Here is a 17856-nt window from a genome sequence, read left to right on the forward strand (position 1 = left end):
CGTGGTGGCGGCACTTTAATACCAATATGCGTGCAAATAAAAACGATAATAAATACCACAAGTACAAAGGCACTTAATAGTCCAACTAACGCCGTCAGTGTGATAAGAGGATTACTTAGTAACGTGTGTGTTTCTGGTGAATTGTTTCCGTACGGCCATTTCGTCACAGAATGGAAATGCAGAACGAACCACATCCCATTTTTATTTTTATTTCCCTGTGTTTCGCAGTGGCGATGAGCGGAGTAAACCGCTAGAGTGAAACGGTCTGACCCGCGCATGCGCAGTGCCACTCGAGCGCCGCTTCATGGGGGTTGCCAGAATGGGGCGTGAAAATCCGCCTGGTTGGCTTTTTCTTTTAACAACCGACGCCATCTGCATAGATTAACCGCAACTCTTCCGACCACACGCAATGCTTTCAGCGCGACGGCGGGCGAATGGTGTGACGCTGACTGGGTACTTTCCACGGAGAACGTTGCGTGTTGGACGGACGCGTCCTGGCAACCGTGATCTCCGGCGGCGGCAGCAGCAGCAGCAGCAGTAGAGGTGGCGGCGGCGGCGGCGGTCCGCGGATACCAGGCGGCCGCTCCACACTTCCTCTCCCCGCTTCCCCACCTCACGCAGGTCCGCCGCCCAGCGCCTCGACCGGACTCGGACCGGCACCCGCCCGCCGCGGGAACCAGGAGGCAGGTGAGGGCTCTCGGCTCTCTGTCGGCGGGAGGCAGCGGCCTGTTGCTGGCGGCGGGGCCGCCGCTGCAGCGACCGAGTCCGGGACACCGACGCTCCCGACCCGCGCCCGTCCCGCCTTATACGCGCCGCGGAGACAAAAGCGCGGCGGCCGTCCGGCTCCGCCGGTTCACGTCCCACCGGGGTCTCTTTGTGTTCCATTCGAGCCGACCTGCAGCACCCACGCCCTGCTACGGTCAGTGGGTGCTGGAGCCCGATGCCTGCTGACCGGCGTGTGTGTGTGTGTGTGTGTGTGTGTGTGTGTGTGTGTGTATAATATTGTGTAGAACCGCGCATGAACGCGTGTTTTCTGTGTGTTGGTAAATGTTCTGGGTCACGTGATAGCGCCACACACTGTCACCTGGCGTAAAAGTGAGCGCCAGGCGACGTCCCATCTCGCTGCGTGTCGCCGGCGAACGAGTCGGTGTGTTTTGTCCCGGTCAGGTCCCGTCTCCGGTCCCCTTTGGTTTTCAGGTGAACTTGAGGATTCCTGCTGTGGGTCAATATTTGTTTATATGGTTTCACAAGAACCTTCTGGTACCAGCCCTGGTGAGGGAGGAATTTCTACAGAAGACTAGTAAGTGAAAGTGAAGTGATTGTCATTGTGAAACACTGCAGCACAGCACACAGTGACGCGGTGAAACGTGTCCTCAGCTTTTAACCGTCACCCTTGGTGAGCAGTGGGCAGCCATGACAGGCGCCTGGGGAGGAGCGTGTGGGGACGGTCCCTTCATCAAGGGGACCTCAGTGGCACCTTGATATTGGAACCGGCAACCTTCTGATTACTGGTCAGTTTCCTTACCCGCTAGGCCACCACTGCCCCAGGATAAATCAGTAGTTACAGGGACAGTCCCCCCTGGAGACACTCAGAAAGAGAAGTGATTGATTGTCATTATGAAGCACTGCACACGGTGACGTGGTGAAACGTGTCCTCTGTATTTAACCGTCACCCTCGGTGAGCAGTGGGCACCATGACAGGCGCCCGGGGGGCAGTGTGTGGGGACGGCGCCTTGCTCAGTGGCACCTTCTGATTATGGGGCCGCTTCCTTAACCGCTAGGCCACCACTGCCCCACTTAAACTCGGGGTTCACGATGGTAGTAAGTGGGGTTCCAACCTGGGACTTTGTGCTCTTCTGGTCTGCTTGGCTACTACCACCCCAGAATGTACAGAACAGCGGCAGAAAGGAATTTGCCCAGGACAGATGCTGCTGGACCCCGGCGTATCGATACATGATCAATATCAATGACCGAATGTGAGAAGATTGCAACCTGATTAGTCCAGAAGGTTCTGTTGGGTCCGATCCCTGTTGAAGCTCCGGTGTAATAATGATGATGATGATGGTTGTGGTTTCAGGTGGGGCGGGGTTTTTTCCGCTGGTCACACATTAGTCAGCACGACCCGCCCACCCGTACAGGCTGATAATGGTGGGTAATTTATGGGTAATCTGTGGCGTGGTGTTTGTCTGCGTGAGTGTGTTCAGGGTGTTGTGTTTTATCCCATAAAACTGTTACACATTAACAACAGCAGTTTTCCGCACTCCTGCTATATTTATAACTACACACACACACACACACACACACACCAGTAAGATCAGAGGAACAGTAAACTGTTCATTTGTGTTGGACGGTGAAAGTTATTGAGATGGTTTATCTGGAAAAGGAGATGTTTACGTTTACGGCGTTTACCAGGAGCCCTTATCCAGAGCGGCTTACAACCAGTAGTGACGGGGACAGTCCCCCCCTGGAGACACTCCGGTGTCCTGCTCAGGGACCCGATGGTAGTAAGTGGGGTTTGAACCTGCGACTCTGTGGTCTCCCTTTTTTATAAGTGAGTGTGTTACCCGCTAGGCTTCCGCACACACACAGCTGATGGGTGCGGTCTGGTGTGTGTGTGTGTGTGTGTGTGTGTGTGTGTGTGTGTGTGTGTGTGTGTGTGTGTGTGTGTGTGTGTCAAGTAGTGGTGGAAAGGTGACATTTCCTCCACCACCATCTTCTGCGGGGTTTATCAATATAGAATCGGGCAGATGAGCTGAATCAATAATGCCGTCAGTATCAATAAAAAATAATCAATTCCAGTCCCTGTCCCGTATGGATGTGGAACATGTGGTGGATCTAAATGCTTGGGGCGGAGTCAGGACTCTGACCTCTGTCCTTTAGCCGACCTCTGACCTCAGATCAGTTTGGATGTTTCCTGCTTTTTGATAAAGGTGCTTACAACCTCCACCCCGCTGAGATCATAAAGGGGTGGAGCAACTGGCATGTGGGCGTATCATTATGGGTCAAGCCCCTCCCACGTTCTCTTTCTGAAAGTTGACATCATGATCACGCACTGACCGTGTCTGCGTGACCCCGGGTGACCTCCGTGAGCGTTACAGTGACCAGTTTGCCACCCCAGGCCCCGGTCACATGACACCACCGAGCAGGACGAGTGGACAAATCGGGACAGACAGGCGCAGAATCGAGTGCCCTGAGGCGGCGGCGTTGGCGCTGCTATTACGCCCTCTCCTCTCCATCATCGTGCAGCGCCGCAGAAGAAACGCGCATCTTCAGGCCCCCGCCCGTCACCGGGCGGCTTCGTACAAGCGACGCACGGCACAATTACGACTTTGCGTCTTGGCAATAAAAAGTCATTGTGGTCGACGTGATGTTTCAGGTTCGATGTGACAATGTCTGCGAGATCTTCCACACCAGCAGCACTTCGACTGAAGATGGTGACGGACCTCCCCCAGAACACGCGACCAGGTGTCTGGTCGGTCTTTAAAAAAAAAAAAAAAGATTTCTTTCTGTGACCTGAGATGCTGCTGCTGAAGACGTGTTTCACCAGCGCCTGGCTATGGTTCATTCGGCGTGTCCAGCAGGTCAGATCGGGCTTTCCGGCGGCCACGGATTGCTGCATGAACAGGTCACGCTGGCCGAGAATTCCTTCAGAATTCAGCCCTTTTACCGCGCCGTACAGAAACCAGTTCATGAACGGGGCTGGTTACTCAACTGCCGTCTTGTGGGTTGAAACTTGGAATAGCGAACGTTCCGGTTTTCGCTCATGTTGGTGCGACCGGCGTTCTAATTCAGCCACACGACCCTGAAAATCATATTTCTGTTTTCTGTCCATCTCACGGCACCGGCGTTGAACGGATGTAATGATAGTTATTACTGTAATCTGCCATTTCTGTAAGATAAGTGCTAGTAGCCTAGTGGCTACGACACTAACCTCTGAACCAGAAGAGCACAAAGTCTCAGGTTCAAACCTCATTTGAGCAGGACACTTAATCCTGAGTGTCTCCAGGGGGGGGGCTGTCCCTGTCACTACTGGGGGCAGTGGTGGCCTAGCGGGGGCAGTGGTGGCCTAGCGGTTAAGGAAGCGGCCCTTTAATCAGAAGGTTGCCGGTTCGAATCCCGATCCGCCAAGGTGCCACTGAGGTGCCACTGAGCAAAGCACCGTCCCCACACACTGCTCCCCGGGCGCCTGTCATGGCTGCCCACTGCTCAGCAAGGGGTGGTCAAATGCAGAGGACACATTTCACTGTGTGCACCGTGTGCTGTGCTGCTGTGTATCACAAGTGACAATCGCATCACTTTACTGATTGTAAGTCACTCTGGATAAGGACGTCTGGTAAATACTGTTTATGTAAAAAGTCTAGCCTCCCTTTCACCTCCTCAGCATCCATTTTAGGGTGGTGGTGGCCTAGTGGGTAACATGCTCGCCTATGAACCAGAAGACCCAGGTTCAAACCCCACTTACTACCATCGTGTCCCTGAGCAGGACACTGAACCCTGAGTGTCTCCAGGGGGGGACTGTCCCTGTAACTACTGATTGTAAGTCGCTCTGCATCGAAAAATCGTAATGGAAAATTTTCTAGCGTCCCGTTGAGGAATCCAAGCTCCGAAGAATTAAATATGTTGGCGCGTGGCTGCTGCCGAAATCTGAAATTGCGGTTTGACTTGTTCGCGACGTGCTCCTCGTAACTTGTCCTCTAACGAGGAACGTGGCCGCCCGTTATCTCCTCGGAATCCGGTGGAACGCCGGCGGTGAACTCTGTATAGCTGCTGTCATCAGGGGATTATGTTTTGTGGAACGGCAGAAATGCGAGACGTGGCGGAACTGGTCCTTCGCCGTTCAGGAGCACGGAGGACGAGGAACGGCGGGACGGACTGACCCCTCCCGTGTTCCCGCAGGCTCACCTGCCATGTCCCCGTGTTCTGCTGACCTCCTGACCTGCTCGTACGGTCAATAAGATCAATAAACCCGGAACCCGGCTGCCCTCCGACTATCCGATTCCGATTATCGATGCATCACGCCGCACCCCATCAGCTTTTCTGCGTGGCTTCACGTGATCTTTTAGATGCGACGAGAGTTACGGCCCCGTCCGAACCAGGCTTTTTTCTGCCGAAATGCTGGACGCCGGTGAAACGGTAAAAACGTCCGCGTGGACGAGGTGGAACCCGGACCCGCACCCGGGACGCAAGGTCCGGTGATCCGTCGTGGAATGTGACCTCTGAGGCCGGCCGGGCAGGATTTCGCCACTAAGAGGATTGTGGGCGGGGCCTGCCGGATTGGCCCGATTGGATCGCCGTTCCCCGAGTCAGGAGAGTAACTCGATGTTCTGTGGACCTTCGCCTTGCGGACTCCCTCGGGTCGCCTCCGCGGTGCAGCAGGGATGTAACCAATGGAAACGCAGCGTGCACTGGACTGTTCCAGAACTACACTTGTAGTTTGTGTGTGTGTGTGTGCGCGTGTTTTTCATCTCCTTTTTTTCTCCACCTTTGGTCTCCTCCGGAATTTTTCCGCCGTTGGACCTCACCGACTGTGCAGAACGTCTCCTCGCTCGGTGTCTCCTGCAGATATTGACTGCTTTACCTAAAATGTGGGGCAGACGGCCTGTCCCGGGGTCCCTGCTGGCGTGGGGATCCAGACTGGACCCCTGCAGCATTACAGTCTGGTCGAGCTTCACGGGGAAATACGCGCAGCATCGTGTCCGTGACACACGCGCACACACACACACACACACACACGTGTGTGCTTGAACGGAAGTTTGTGTTTAATCTGATTAGTGGATTATCGATCTAATCCTGATCGCTGCACGGTGCTGAACTCGGATCAGGATTAGACGGCCTTGCACACGGAGGGGTTACCTGAGCACCGTACAGGTGTGTGTGTGTGTTGCTGTACGTACACCTGATCCGCCAGAGCGAGGCTGGTAACCGAGCAGTAATAACGGCAGCGTGTGTGTAGCCTGCGAATATAAACGGCTCTTTAACTATAAACGGTTCCTATGGCAGCCATGTCCACCAACACGCCTTCTTCTACGCCATCAACCAGGATTTTCACAGCCAATCATAACGGAGAATTCTGGCGTCTAATTGTACTGGGAGTGGTACCAACCCACGCACTTGCTTTTGTGTGTGTGTAGGGTGGTAGTAGCGTAGCGGGTATGAACCAGAAGACCCACTTACTACTGAGCGTCTTCAGGGGGACTGTCCCTGTGACTACTGATTGTAAGTCTCTCTGGAAAATGTGTGTGTGTGTGTGTGTGTAATCCCTGTGGTTTGTCTCTCCTGGACACGCACCCCGCATTCCTGTGTTGGTGCTGTGTAACCGTAAACACACGTTTGCCGCTCCATTATCTCTCCTCTCCATCGCACTGGTCCTTTTCCCCAGAAACTGGGCGGAGTCTGGGGCCGTTCCTCTATTATGTTTCCTGTGGGTCCGGGTTGTGTTCCCGGTGAACATGAGAGGGGTTATTAGTTTGTTTATTTCACCAGGATCCTCAGAGGCAAGTTTCGGCTTTACGGTCATGACCGTGAGGACTTGCTGGTCTCCTGCTGGTGGGACGGTAGAACGTTTAGGTGAATTGTCTGTTTCAGTGTGTAGTTGGCCGGGAGGAAATGGTCCAATCGCGTCGTTCCTGCGCTCCGCGTCCTGGTATCTCACTGTTCCTTTGTGACACACACTTCTCTTGTTCTATGGCTTCTTATTTACATGCATTCATGAAAAGCTCCACCCCACACGTACAATGGAGCAGTGTACTGTGTGGCGACTCCATTGTGTACCGGATTATTTACATTCTTTTCTGTGGGACGAGTGACGTTTTACTGTCACAGATCAGAGTCGCCCTCTCGTGTGTGTGTGTGTGTGTGTGTGTGTGAGCTTCTTTTCCTCTGATTCACACTCTTTCTGAGAAGTGGGCGGAGCTACAGCACCAAGCCAACTGGTTTTCTCCTGATGATGATGATGATGATGACGATGATGCTCCTTTATTTTAAAAAAAATACGGCTTCCAGTTACTAAGTAAAGAGAATAAGAAAAAAGGTCCAAAGTGAACAGAGCGGCCGCAACAAACATGAAGACGACGCTGCATATATTGTTTTATTTTACTTTTATGCCACGTGTTAAAAGAACTATTTCTATTGCTATTGTGTGCATTAAACACTTGAATGTACACTTGTCTGTCTGATGAAACAATCCGGCCGGACATGTTCGGGGAATGAGGAGATCTGGTCGCTCTAAAGTAGTGGGCGCTACGCTAACTCTACACAACTTTCATATGTTTAAGTCAACATATGAATGTAATTAAACGCTCAGTAATTTGGAAAGTGTTTATTCACCCCAAGAGAAGTCGTGTTTGTCCTAGTTGGACAAATTGATCAACAGTTCTGGTGTCGGTGGCAGGCATATACGCCATTTTTGACACATATTGAAAAATCATCATACCAGGGTGGTAGTGACCTAGCGGATAACACACTCGCTGTGAACCAGAAGACCCGGGTTCAAACCCCACTTACTACCATCGAGTCCCTGAGCAGGACACTTAACCCTGAGTGCCTCCAGGGGGGGACTGTCCCTGTAACTACTGATTGTAAGTCGCTCTGGATAAGGGCGTCTGGTAAATGCTGTAAATGTAAATGTAATCATCCACGCATATTTAAAAAAAATGACACACGTTGCATCTTAATGTTACAAGATCACAACAATCTTCAAATTTATTCAAAATGCACTTCTTTTTTTTTTTTTCTTTTCTCCAAAACCACAGGGTGCCGCAGAGTAAGGATGAAAGTGCCCCAGAGCCGCGGGTTGCCGACTCCTGATCTGGACCAATCATAGCGGCGGCAGCAGCATCAGTCTGGACCCGCCCACTCCCTGTACGTCACACGTCACCGTCGGTCAGTCACACGTGCACCAGGTTGAAGAGATGTTGATCGATGGCCCTGCGGTCTCGGGGGGACGATGGGTAGTTAGAATTCAGCTCTTACCACTGAGGGTTCGGCTCCAAAGCGCCTCCTTGTCCCCTGCACATTCAGTGTTGCTCGTCCTTTTACGGCTGTCAAACGTGTGAAGGTTCCGGAGTTACGTCTCCTTGGACTTTATTAGACCCGCCCCCTCCTTGAGTGTTTGTGTGTGTGATGGTCATCTTCTTTCCATCAGAATTACTGTCAAAATGACACAGAATACGAAGCTTGTCCAGGTTCAGAGGTCGTCCTGGTCGCATGATTTTCTAGGACCGTCTGCGTGCCAGGTCAGCGCTGCGATGGCGACTGCCACGCCCGCTTCTGAAGAGGGAGGTGGTGAGAGCAGATGGCGCATGGTGCTTCCCCACCGGGGTAACAGATACACCATACAGTCGGGGGGCGGGGCTGCGATGGCGGGGTCCACGTTTTCACGGAAGAACCTGATGTGCAGCAACACGCGTAGAAATAATAATGAGCTGAGGAGGTTCCACAGGGTGAGATGGACTTTGTGTGGGTGTGTGTGTCTGACTGGATAATGATTGTGATTTAATCGGTTTCCAGATTTAATTCTGGTCCTTCAGATACGGCTGGTCAGGTGACTGTGTGACCTTGTACAATGTAAGTTAAGTTTTAAGTGAAGTGATTGTCACATGTGATACACAGCAGCACAGCACACGGTGCACACAGTGAAATTTGTCCTCTGCATTTAACCCATCACCCTGAGTGAGCAGTGGGCAGCCATGACCGGCGCCCGGGGAGCAGTGTGTGGGGACGGTGCTTTGCTCAGTGGCACCTCAGTGGTACCTTGGCGGATCGGGATTCGAACCGGCAACCTTCTGATTACGGGGCCGCTTCCTTAACCGCTAGGTCACCACTGCCCCATGTAGTCAGGTGGAATGATATTTAAAGTGATTCAGCCTCTCGGCCCATTCAGAACTGAATATTATTTAATTCTCATTGTTTACCATTATTACATGATGTTGGTGAAGTTGGTGACGCCTTCATCGTCATCTTCACAGCATCTCCTTGTCCCCTCTGTCTCTCGCACATTCACACTGAGTTCATGGAACAATCCCGCCCTGCCCACCTGCAACTTGTTCTTGTTGCATGTGTTGTTACCAGTCACCTGATACACACACACACACAGGTGTCACTTGAGACGTCCAGGTCACCCTGAACATGCAGTAAGCTGAGCTGAACTGTGCAGCTGCTGAATTTCACCATCAACAGCTCCGTTTGTATCTCCACTCCTCACACACACTTAGAGATGTTATGACCCAAATCTGGTCCTTGTTAACGTCACTCAGATCCATTCAGTTGACCTGCTGCCTGATAAATCCCGCCCACTACCAGGTAACCAATGATCTTCTCTTCACTTGTCATAATATCATAATACCAATCAATAACTGTGTGTGTGTGTTCTGGTTTTCTGGTGGCGGAGAAAAAAATTCTATGAAAATGTGACTTTGTGAGATGATTGAACACTAATACATTTACAGCATTTATCAGACGCCCTTATCCAGAGCGACTTACAACCAGTAGTAACAGGGACAGTCCCCCCCTGGAGACACTCAGGGTTGAGTGTCTTGCTCAGGGACACAATGGTAGTAAGTGGGATTTGAACCCGGGTCTTTTGGTTCATAGGCGAGTGTGTTACCCACTAGGCTACAACCACCCTTTAATACGAGTCCCCGAGCCTGTCTGTTTCTGGAAAAACGCCGGCACGACTTCTTGTCTGCGCCAAACATTGTGGTTGGTGGATCGTGTTGATGATGTCATTTCCACGAATGCCCCCTCAACTTCTATAGGCCGCTCTCCTCCTCATCCCGCCTCTCTCATCCTCATTAGCATTTAAAGCTACAGACAGTGAAATGGCGCGTCCTGGGAAATCTCATTGTGGGATCAAAGTGGCTGGAATTCTCCACCAAGGCTGAATTTCGGAAAGAGACTTGTAGCTGCGTTTGGTTGGCGTTTCACTGGTGTTTGCTTAATGCTGTTTAGCGGGTAACACACACTCCTATGAACCAGAAGACCCAGATTCAAACCCCACTTACTACCACCGTGTCCCTGAGCAAGACACTTAACCCTGAGTGTCTCCAGGGAGGGACTGTCCTTGTAACTACTGATTGTAAGTTGCTCTGGATAAGGGCGTCTGGTAAATACTGTAAATGTAAATGTTCATCAGGATTTCCAAGAAAACATTGCATGCAGCGTTTATTTGACACATAAAGTGACTTAATGTAAAAGAAAATTGATTATATGAATCAATAATGGAATCGGGAGACCAGTGAATGTTCACACCGCTAGTGTTAATCCACTGGTTTCCACAGAAACAGCAGGTGGTGATTCTTTTCACCCAAAACAAGGACTCATACATGCATACACAGATGCATGCAAACTCATGCATGCACACACATACACACACACACACACACACACACACACACACACACCCTTTTTTTGTGGGACAGCACTCAGCATGTGTTAAGAAAAAAACTCACACACACATATAAATACAACACTAAGACACGTGTGTGTGTGTTACATGTGTGTGGCAGAATTATATATAAGCACTGCCGCAAATCTTTAAAAAATAATGTCTGATGCATTCTATGAAGCTGACATGCATAATGCATTGTGAAAACATTAAAAATAGATCTTTTTATTTGTTATGCACCACTTTAATATAGAACATGCCTGTGGCGACCATTGAAAATATTGTTGAAAAATCTGAGAGCATTTTACTTCCCGGCGTGCAGGGGCTGTGTTTTAGATTCCGACTGAAGAGCCAGGGTTTAATTCCTGCGCTGTGATCAATTATTAATGATTAATGAAAAATATAAATGGGTCTTGATTAGAATGAGAATTTTACAAGCACGGAGCCATCCTGGCGTATGTTTGAGCCAAGATCTGGTTTCTCAAAGTGCATAAAGTTTCATTTCCTTTCTGAAAGCGGCATCCTGCCCAGCGGTGAGGCAGTAGCTGCCAGTCAGCAACACTGAAACACTCCCACTGGTTGCCAAGGAGATGTGGGGCGGAGCTGATTGATTTTGTGTTGACGACAACGGACATTTATCTTCTTTTAGCTGCTCCCACTAGGTGTCGCTACGGCGGATCAGCCGGTCTGGTTCTGACACAACCCTCCCCCAGACCTGGGACCGTCACCAACAAATACACCGCCCCACTGCACTGTTACCAACAAATACACCGTCACCTGCGTCCTCAGTGGCTGGGCTCAATATCTGTGATCAGTTTTTAACCCCGGGTCAAATCAGGATGAGACAACGCCCGGCTACACAACCCCACTGCATCGCCTGTCTACATCAAACTGCAGCACAGCACGCGGTGACACGGTGAAACGTGTCCTCTGTATTTAACCATCACCATTGGGCACCATGACAGGCGCCCGGGGAGCAGCGTGTGATCAAGGGGGCCTCAGTGGCACCTTGGCAGTTTAGAGATTCGAACTGGTGACCTTCTGATTTTCGGGTCCGGTGTTTTACCCGCCAGGCCACCACTACTCCTTGCCGCCCGACTTCAACACCCGTCTACACCGCTTGACCACAACATCAACAACAACAACATTTCTTTCTTATATAGCCCAAAATCACATACAGTATGTCTCAATGGGCTTTGACAGGCCCTACAGTTGACACCCCCCACACTTGACCCTTCTGCACACAAGGAAAAACTCCACACAAAAAAAAAAACTCTAGGAGAGAGAAACAAAGAAAGGAAGAAATGTTGGGAAGGAGTGATACAGAGAGGGACCCCCTTCCAGGGTAGAGTGAGCCTGCAAATGGTGTCAGTGCAGGGTTGGGGATGATATAATAATAAGTCCTACAGTTGTAGGGTTGGAGAAGTCCAGGATGTAGTCAGTGTCATGGTCTAGATTACGTGTCCATAATGGTCCATTTGAAGATCCCTATAGCTGTAGTTGTAACGGTGGTGGTGGCTGTGGTGACCCTCTGGTTTGTTTCATGGTATGTCTTTGTTAAGCAGTTGTCAGGAACACCTTGCTGCACAATTCGTAGTGCGATGCAGTGAAAGTAGCAACGTGGCTTGTTAACTTGGCCTCGGTGAGAGGAAGCAGCTCAACATCCTTATTTGTTTCCTGTGTTCTGACAGGGGGATTCTAGACCAGGACCTGCACTGACCCTGGATCAGTGGCCGGAGGACTGGACCAGACACAGCAGCCATGTTTTAATGCAGCGAAGACTGACTTTCCTTTGAAACGATGATGATTATGAAGATGCCGGGAGGGGCGGCATTGTGACCCTGACAACACACACACTCTCTCTGACCCCAGCCCCGAGTCGGGCAGCACCAAGATAAACATGAGACCATGGACTGGGTCGTGGCGCTGGATTATGCTGGTTCTGTTGGCCTGGGGAACCCTGCTGTTCTACATCGGGGGGCACCTGGTGCGTGACAGTGAGCATCCGGAACGTTCCAGTCGGGAGCTGTCCAAGATCCTTGCCAAGCTGGAGCGTCTCAAACAGCAGAACGAGGATCTGAGGAGGATGGCCGAGACACTGCGGTCAGTTCATTTCATTTGAATAAACTCCACAGGAGAAATGAAATACATCGTAATAGACGTCATTTTAAACTCAAGTGTATATAGCTGTTGGTTTTTGTGTGTGTGTGTGTGTGTGTGTGTGTGTGTGTGTGTGTGTGTGTGTGTGTGTGTGTGTGTTTATGGACATGTCCACTACTTATCTCTTGTACCTGGCTGTGGTGAAGGATGTTAGCCAGACAGGACACACCTAAACACACACACACACACACACACACACACACATAAAAGTTTAAAGATTAATTGAGTGCAGTCATTTAACTGTAATGACACACCAAACCCGAGGTACCGTCTCTCGTTTAATATTAAATCTACTGTTGCTGATGTCTTTCCCTATGATGTGTTAATCTGTCTGCCTTTTTAACACACACACACACACACACACACACATACTGCCTCTCCAGGCTGCCTGAGGGTCCAGTGGAGGGTGCTGTGGCCGTTCGGCCAAAGGAACCGATCAAGAGTGTGCCAGCTGATGGTGAGATCACACACACCATTGCATTTCCATCGTTAAAAGTTACTAGGCAAACCGCATGCTGTGAAGTTCATTGACATACGATATCGTGTCTGTGGTGACCTTTGACCCCAGGCCCTGGGAAGGACCAGGAGGAGCTGAGACGGAAGATAGAGAACGGTGTGAGGGAGCTCTGGTTCTTCACCCGCAGCGAGATAAAAAAACTTGCCAGCGTCGAGAGGGCGGAGCTACAGAAACATGTCGACACCCTGCTGCAGGACATGGGACACCAGGAGAGGTGACACACATACAATACTGTGTAGACGTCTCGGACACCGATATAAACCAGTGGAAACCACGTTAACGTAACAAATGCATGTCAATCGTTGATCAAATATTGATTTACCTTCATTTATTGCAGATTTTTTTTTAAATAATGACCTGTCTAGAGAAAGAGATTCTCTTCTCTGAGCACCAATTCAATATTGTTCTCCAATATTGTTCTACACACACATCCAGAGCGCCCTACGATCAGTAGTGACAGGGACCGTCCCCCTGGAGACACTCCGGGTTCAGTGTCTTGCTATGAGTGTGTTACCCACTAGGCTACTACAGCTACCTACGTACACACACTCTCGCAACCAGGAAAACACGTACCCGTTGTGTTCCCATTTCGGCCGTTGGCACCGTGCGTGACCTTTGAACCTTTGCGCTGCCCAGGTCAGTAATGATGGACCTGCACTACCTGAGCGAAGCTGACGGAGCAGGAGACTGGAGGGAGAAGGAGGCCAGAGAGCTGACCGCTCTGGTCCAGAACCGCATCACTTACCTGCAGGTACCCCGCCCTACTGTCACCTCACATTGGACCCACCCACATTGGGCCCTTCCTGTCCAAAGCACCACTGCTGACGAGATCTTGTGTGTGTGTGTGTGTGTGTGTGTGTGTGTAGAACCCTGCGGACTGTAGTAAAGCCCGTAAGCTGGTGTGTAACATTAATAAGGGGTGTGGCTACGGCTGTCAGCTGCATCATGTGGTTTACTGCTTCATGATTGCGTACGGCACGCAGCGGACCCTCATCTTGGAGTCACACAACTGGCGCTACGCCACCGCGGGCTGGGAGTCGGTCTTCCTGCCCGTCAGCGAGACCTGCACTGACCGCACCGGGACCTCCACTGGACACTGGTCAGGTGGGTCTGTTCCGTCCGACGTCTACCCCACACCTGATTCTCTCACGTGATTTGTTTAATGAATAAGAATTCATTCTAAATGTCAATTGCATCATAAAATGCACCAATTGCCTCTTGTCACCAGGTGAGGCGAATGACCAGAGCGTTCAGGTGGTGGAGCTGCCCATCGTGGACAGCCTCCACCCGCGGCCGCCCTACCTGCCTCTGGCCATCCCAGAGGACCTCGCCGACCGCCTGCACCGTCTCCATGGCGACCCATCAGTCTGGTGGGTGTCGCAGTTTGTGAAGTACCTGATCCGCCCTCAGCCTTGGCTGGAGAAGGAGATCCAGGAAGCCACCACCAGGCTTGGGTTCAAGCATCCAGTCATTGGGTGAGATGCTCCACCGGCTCCGCCCACTCTTCTGCCCATGCAGGGAGCTTTTTTCACCCACTGACAGGAACCGTGTGTGTGTGCGTGTGTGTGTCAGAGTGCACGTTCGGAGGACCGACAAGGTCGGGACCGAGGCGGCGTTTCACCCCATAGAGGAATACATGCAGCACGTTGAGGAACATTACAGCATGTTGGCGCTCAGAACCCACATCGACAAGAAACGCGTGTACCTCGCCACTGACGACCCCGCCCTGCTGCAGGAGGCCAAGACCAAGTGAGTGTGTGTGTGTGTGTGTGTGTGTGTGTCTGGGTGCATGTGTATAAGTATGCATGCTGAGTGTATGTCCTGTTTGCTCCTCCCACAGGTACCCTGAGTACGAGTTCATCAGTGATAACTCCATCTCCTGGTCGGCCGGCCTGCACAACCGCTACACTGAGAATTCCCTCAAGGGCGTCATCCTGGACATCCACTTCCTGTCTCAGTCCAACTTCCTGGTGTGCACCTTCTCCTCGCAGGTGCTGCTGCCTTTACTAACGGAACTTAAGGAAGTTGTGCAGAACGTAGGCCGCGTCCACATAAAAATGCTTTTCTCTAAAACGGCTTTTCAGTTCCTAAAAAACCTCCGTCCACACATGGATGCAGAGAATGTCCCGAACGCTGTTTTAATCCCCCTCCACACCTGTAGGTGGTGCTGTAACTCCCCGACCTCCTCGTTTGCCGTCTGGTTCTTCTCCAGCCTCGTCTTTTCATTAGAAATGTGCAGCGTATAGAGGATAAGTGGGCCAGCGGTGGCCTAGAGGTTAAGGAAGCAGCCCCGTAATCAGAAGGTTGCCGGTTCGAATCCCGATCCGCCAAGGTGCCACTGAGGTCCCCTCAGGGTGATGGGTTAAATGCAGAGGACAAATTTCACTGTGTGCACCGTGTGCTGTGCTGCTGTGTATCACATGTCACTTTACTTTAATACGCCAGGGACGAGTGGTGGAGTTGATGTGGAATAACTGCGTTTTAATAGTTTTACGTCCGTGTTAATGCGCCAGATCAGATACATTTACATTTATAGCATTTACCAGACGCCCTTATCCAGAGCGACTTACAATCAGTAGTTACAGGGACAGTCCCCCCTGGAGACACTCAGGGTTAAGTGTCTTGCTCAGGGACACGATGGTAGTAAGTGGGGTTTGATTCTGGTTCATAGGCGAGTGTCTTACCCACTAGGCTACTACTACCACATAGAAACGTTACCGAAAAACGTTCTTATGTGGACGGGGCCCTGGTTCAGATAAAATTTCTCCTTGCTCATTGTGTGTGTGTGTGTGTGTGTGTGTGTGTGTGTGTGTGTGTGTGTGTGTGTGTGTGATTGTGCTTTCCTGCAGGTGTGCCGCGTTGCGTACGAAATCATGCAGACGCTCCACCCTGACGCCTCGTCCCACTTTCACTCTCTGGACGACATCTACTACTTCGGAGGGCAGAACGCCCACAACCAGGTGGCGATTTACAGGCACCAGCCGCACGGCACGGACGAGATCCCGCTGGAGCCCGGCGACGTCATCGGCGTGGCGGGAAACCACTGGGACGGCTTCTCCAAAGGGATCAACCGCAAGAGCGGCCGCACCGGCCTCTACCCCTCGTACAAGGTGAAGGAGAAGGTGGAGACGGTGAAGTACCCCACGTACCCCGACGCCGACAGGCTGCTGACGCCGTGAGACGCACCGCCACACCCGCTGCTCTTCAGGGTGGAGTCAGGAACAGGACTCCGCAAAAGGGAATGCACTTGTGTGTGTGTGTGTGTGTGTGTGAGAGAGCAGTTTAACGGTTTTAGTTGTGTGTGTGTGTGTGTGTGTGTATGTATGAGAGAGTGGTTTAATGGTTTTAGTTGTGTGTGTGTGTGTGTGGGGGGGGGGGGGGATTTTAAGACTCGTTGCGGTGTGTTGGACGCTCTCTCTACCTGTTGATTTCTTGGGTGCCGACGCCCCCAGCGGGACAGTCGCGGGGATACGCACTGACTGACTCCGCCTCCGGGTAAATGAAGGGAATCTCGTGTCTCCGGAACCTTGTTTAAAACTGAAACAGAACCAGCTGGGTTCTGCAGCGGACGGACTGTGAGGAACCAATGAGAACCTTCAAATTTCTCCTCCATCTCCATCTGCTGTGAGCTGCAGGACCTTCCTCTCCTCCCGTCACATGACCACGCCTTCGCCACATTCTGCACCACACCTTCAGACGCGCCGTCGCCGTACTTCTCCTCCGTCCTCCTGCTCTTACTTTCTCACAACTGCCATAGTGCGCGTGCGACTTTTTTTAATTTGGTGCCTATAAGTTAAACAGATTATCTTACACTCCACAGCGCTTCTGTGTTTTTATTTGTTTGTTTGTTTTTATTGTTATTAACTAAAGTGGAAAATGAAAGGATGGTAATAATGAATGAATTATTATTATTATTATTATTATTACACCACATACCATCAATGTGGATATGAACGATGATGGTAAAAAAACTGATGGGAGTGGGAAACAGCCACTCATCAGGGTTTTCGTCCATCATGAACATCGTTGTCCATCATGAACATCTTCTCTCTGTTGGGGCATTGTCTTTGATGAAGCTGACCAATAAACCGGTCCACCAACCTGTCTTGTCTTTTTTTTTTTTTTTTCCTGATCATTGCAGAAATAGGAGTAAATAAGCAGACGAACCTGTAATTATCTCAGCAGTGATTGATTATTAGTATTCAGTCTCATAACTGTGAACGTGTTGTCAGAAGATCCAGTTAACTATAGACTGAGAAGATTGGCCTCTTGAGACGACATTATACACCATCATCACTGCCCATGAAGGTATCTGTTGTGGTATCTGGGACCAAGGCAGCAGTAGCAGTTCCTTTACATCGTGTACGGTGGAGCCTCCACGGTTGAGACTTGTTGTCCAGCATATGCTACAGATTGATTCATTGTGATTTGATTGTCGTAGTGAATGAGGAACGAAGAGGTTCATGAATAGATGGGGATTTTGATGAAATGATCTGGTGAAACGATCTCTGTCCTATGAGTGCTGATGTGGGCTGAAGATCAGCTGGGCTTGTCATGATGTAACTATGTCTCGACTCTTTTGCTAGTTCTTATACAAAATCTGTACTTGGATCTGATATCCGTGGTAATTTAGGAGCAGCAGCCATGGTGGTCTTATCTCCACACACCAGCTGTCCCGACCCACACCCAGCCCCTGAGAATGATCAGTCTTCCAAAATTCTACCTCATGAAGCCTGCAGAAAACTTCATTGTGTCCACATGCTGCTTGAATGATGGATGATTGACTTTTCATTGC

General features: G+C 50.8%; 1 protein-coding gene across 6 annotated transcripts; it reads left to right on the forward strand.

The window, feature by feature from the left end:
• Positions 1-295: 295 nt before the first annotated feature.
• LOC114791990 (alpha-(1,6)-fucosyltransferase-like) lies at positions 296-17165 on the forward strand. Of its 6 annotated transcripts, none has more exons than XM_028982683.1 (11): positions 296-687; positions 7752-7881; positions 12076-12487; positions 12928-13001; positions 13113-13275; positions 13698-13812; positions 13928-14165; positions 14290-14536; positions 14634-14810; positions 14902-15052; positions 15911-17165. In XM_028982683.1, exons 3-11 carry the CDS (start codon positions 12285-12287, stop codon positions 16238-16240), a joined length of 1698 nt encoding a protein of 565 aa, XP_028838516.1. In that variant the 5' UTR covers positions 296-687; positions 7752-7881; positions 12076-12284; the 3' UTR covers positions 16241-17165. The 6 variants fall into 6 exon arrangements, with proteins under 6 accessions (XP_028838516.1, XP_028838507.1, XP_028838552.1 ...); XM_028982674.1 differs by having other exon boundaries at positions 7752-7860; XM_028982701.1 differs by lacking the exon at positions 296-687 and adding an exon at positions 1035-1300 and having other exon boundaries at positions 7752-7860.
• Positions 17166-17856: the final 691 nt, after the last annotated feature.

The sequence above is a fragment of the Denticeps clupeoides genome, chromosome 1 (genome assembly GCF_900700375.1).
Source record: "Denticeps clupeoides chromosome 1, fDenClu1.1, whole genome shotgun sequence".
In the NCBI taxonomy this organism is placed as follows: Eukaryota; Metazoa; Chordata; class Actinopteri; order Clupeiformes; family Denticipitidae; genus Denticeps; species Denticeps clupeoides.

What these genes read in the sequence shown, in the direction of transcription:
- LOC114791990 (XM_028982683.1), top strand. Translation starts at nt 12,285, where the DNA reads ATGAGACCATGGACTGGGTCGTGGCGCTGGATTATGCTGGTTCTGTTG. An exon ending in AGGATGGCCGAGACACTGCG is followed by an intron (nt 12,488 to 12,927) that starts GTCAGTTCATTT and finishes CTGCCTCTCCAG; the next exon opens with GCTGCCTGAGGGTCCAGTGG. An exon ending in CAAGAGTGTGCCAGCTGATG is followed by an intron (nt 13,002 to 13,112) that starts GTGAGATCACAC and finishes CTTTGACCCCAG; the next exon opens with GCCCTGGGAAGGACCAGGAG.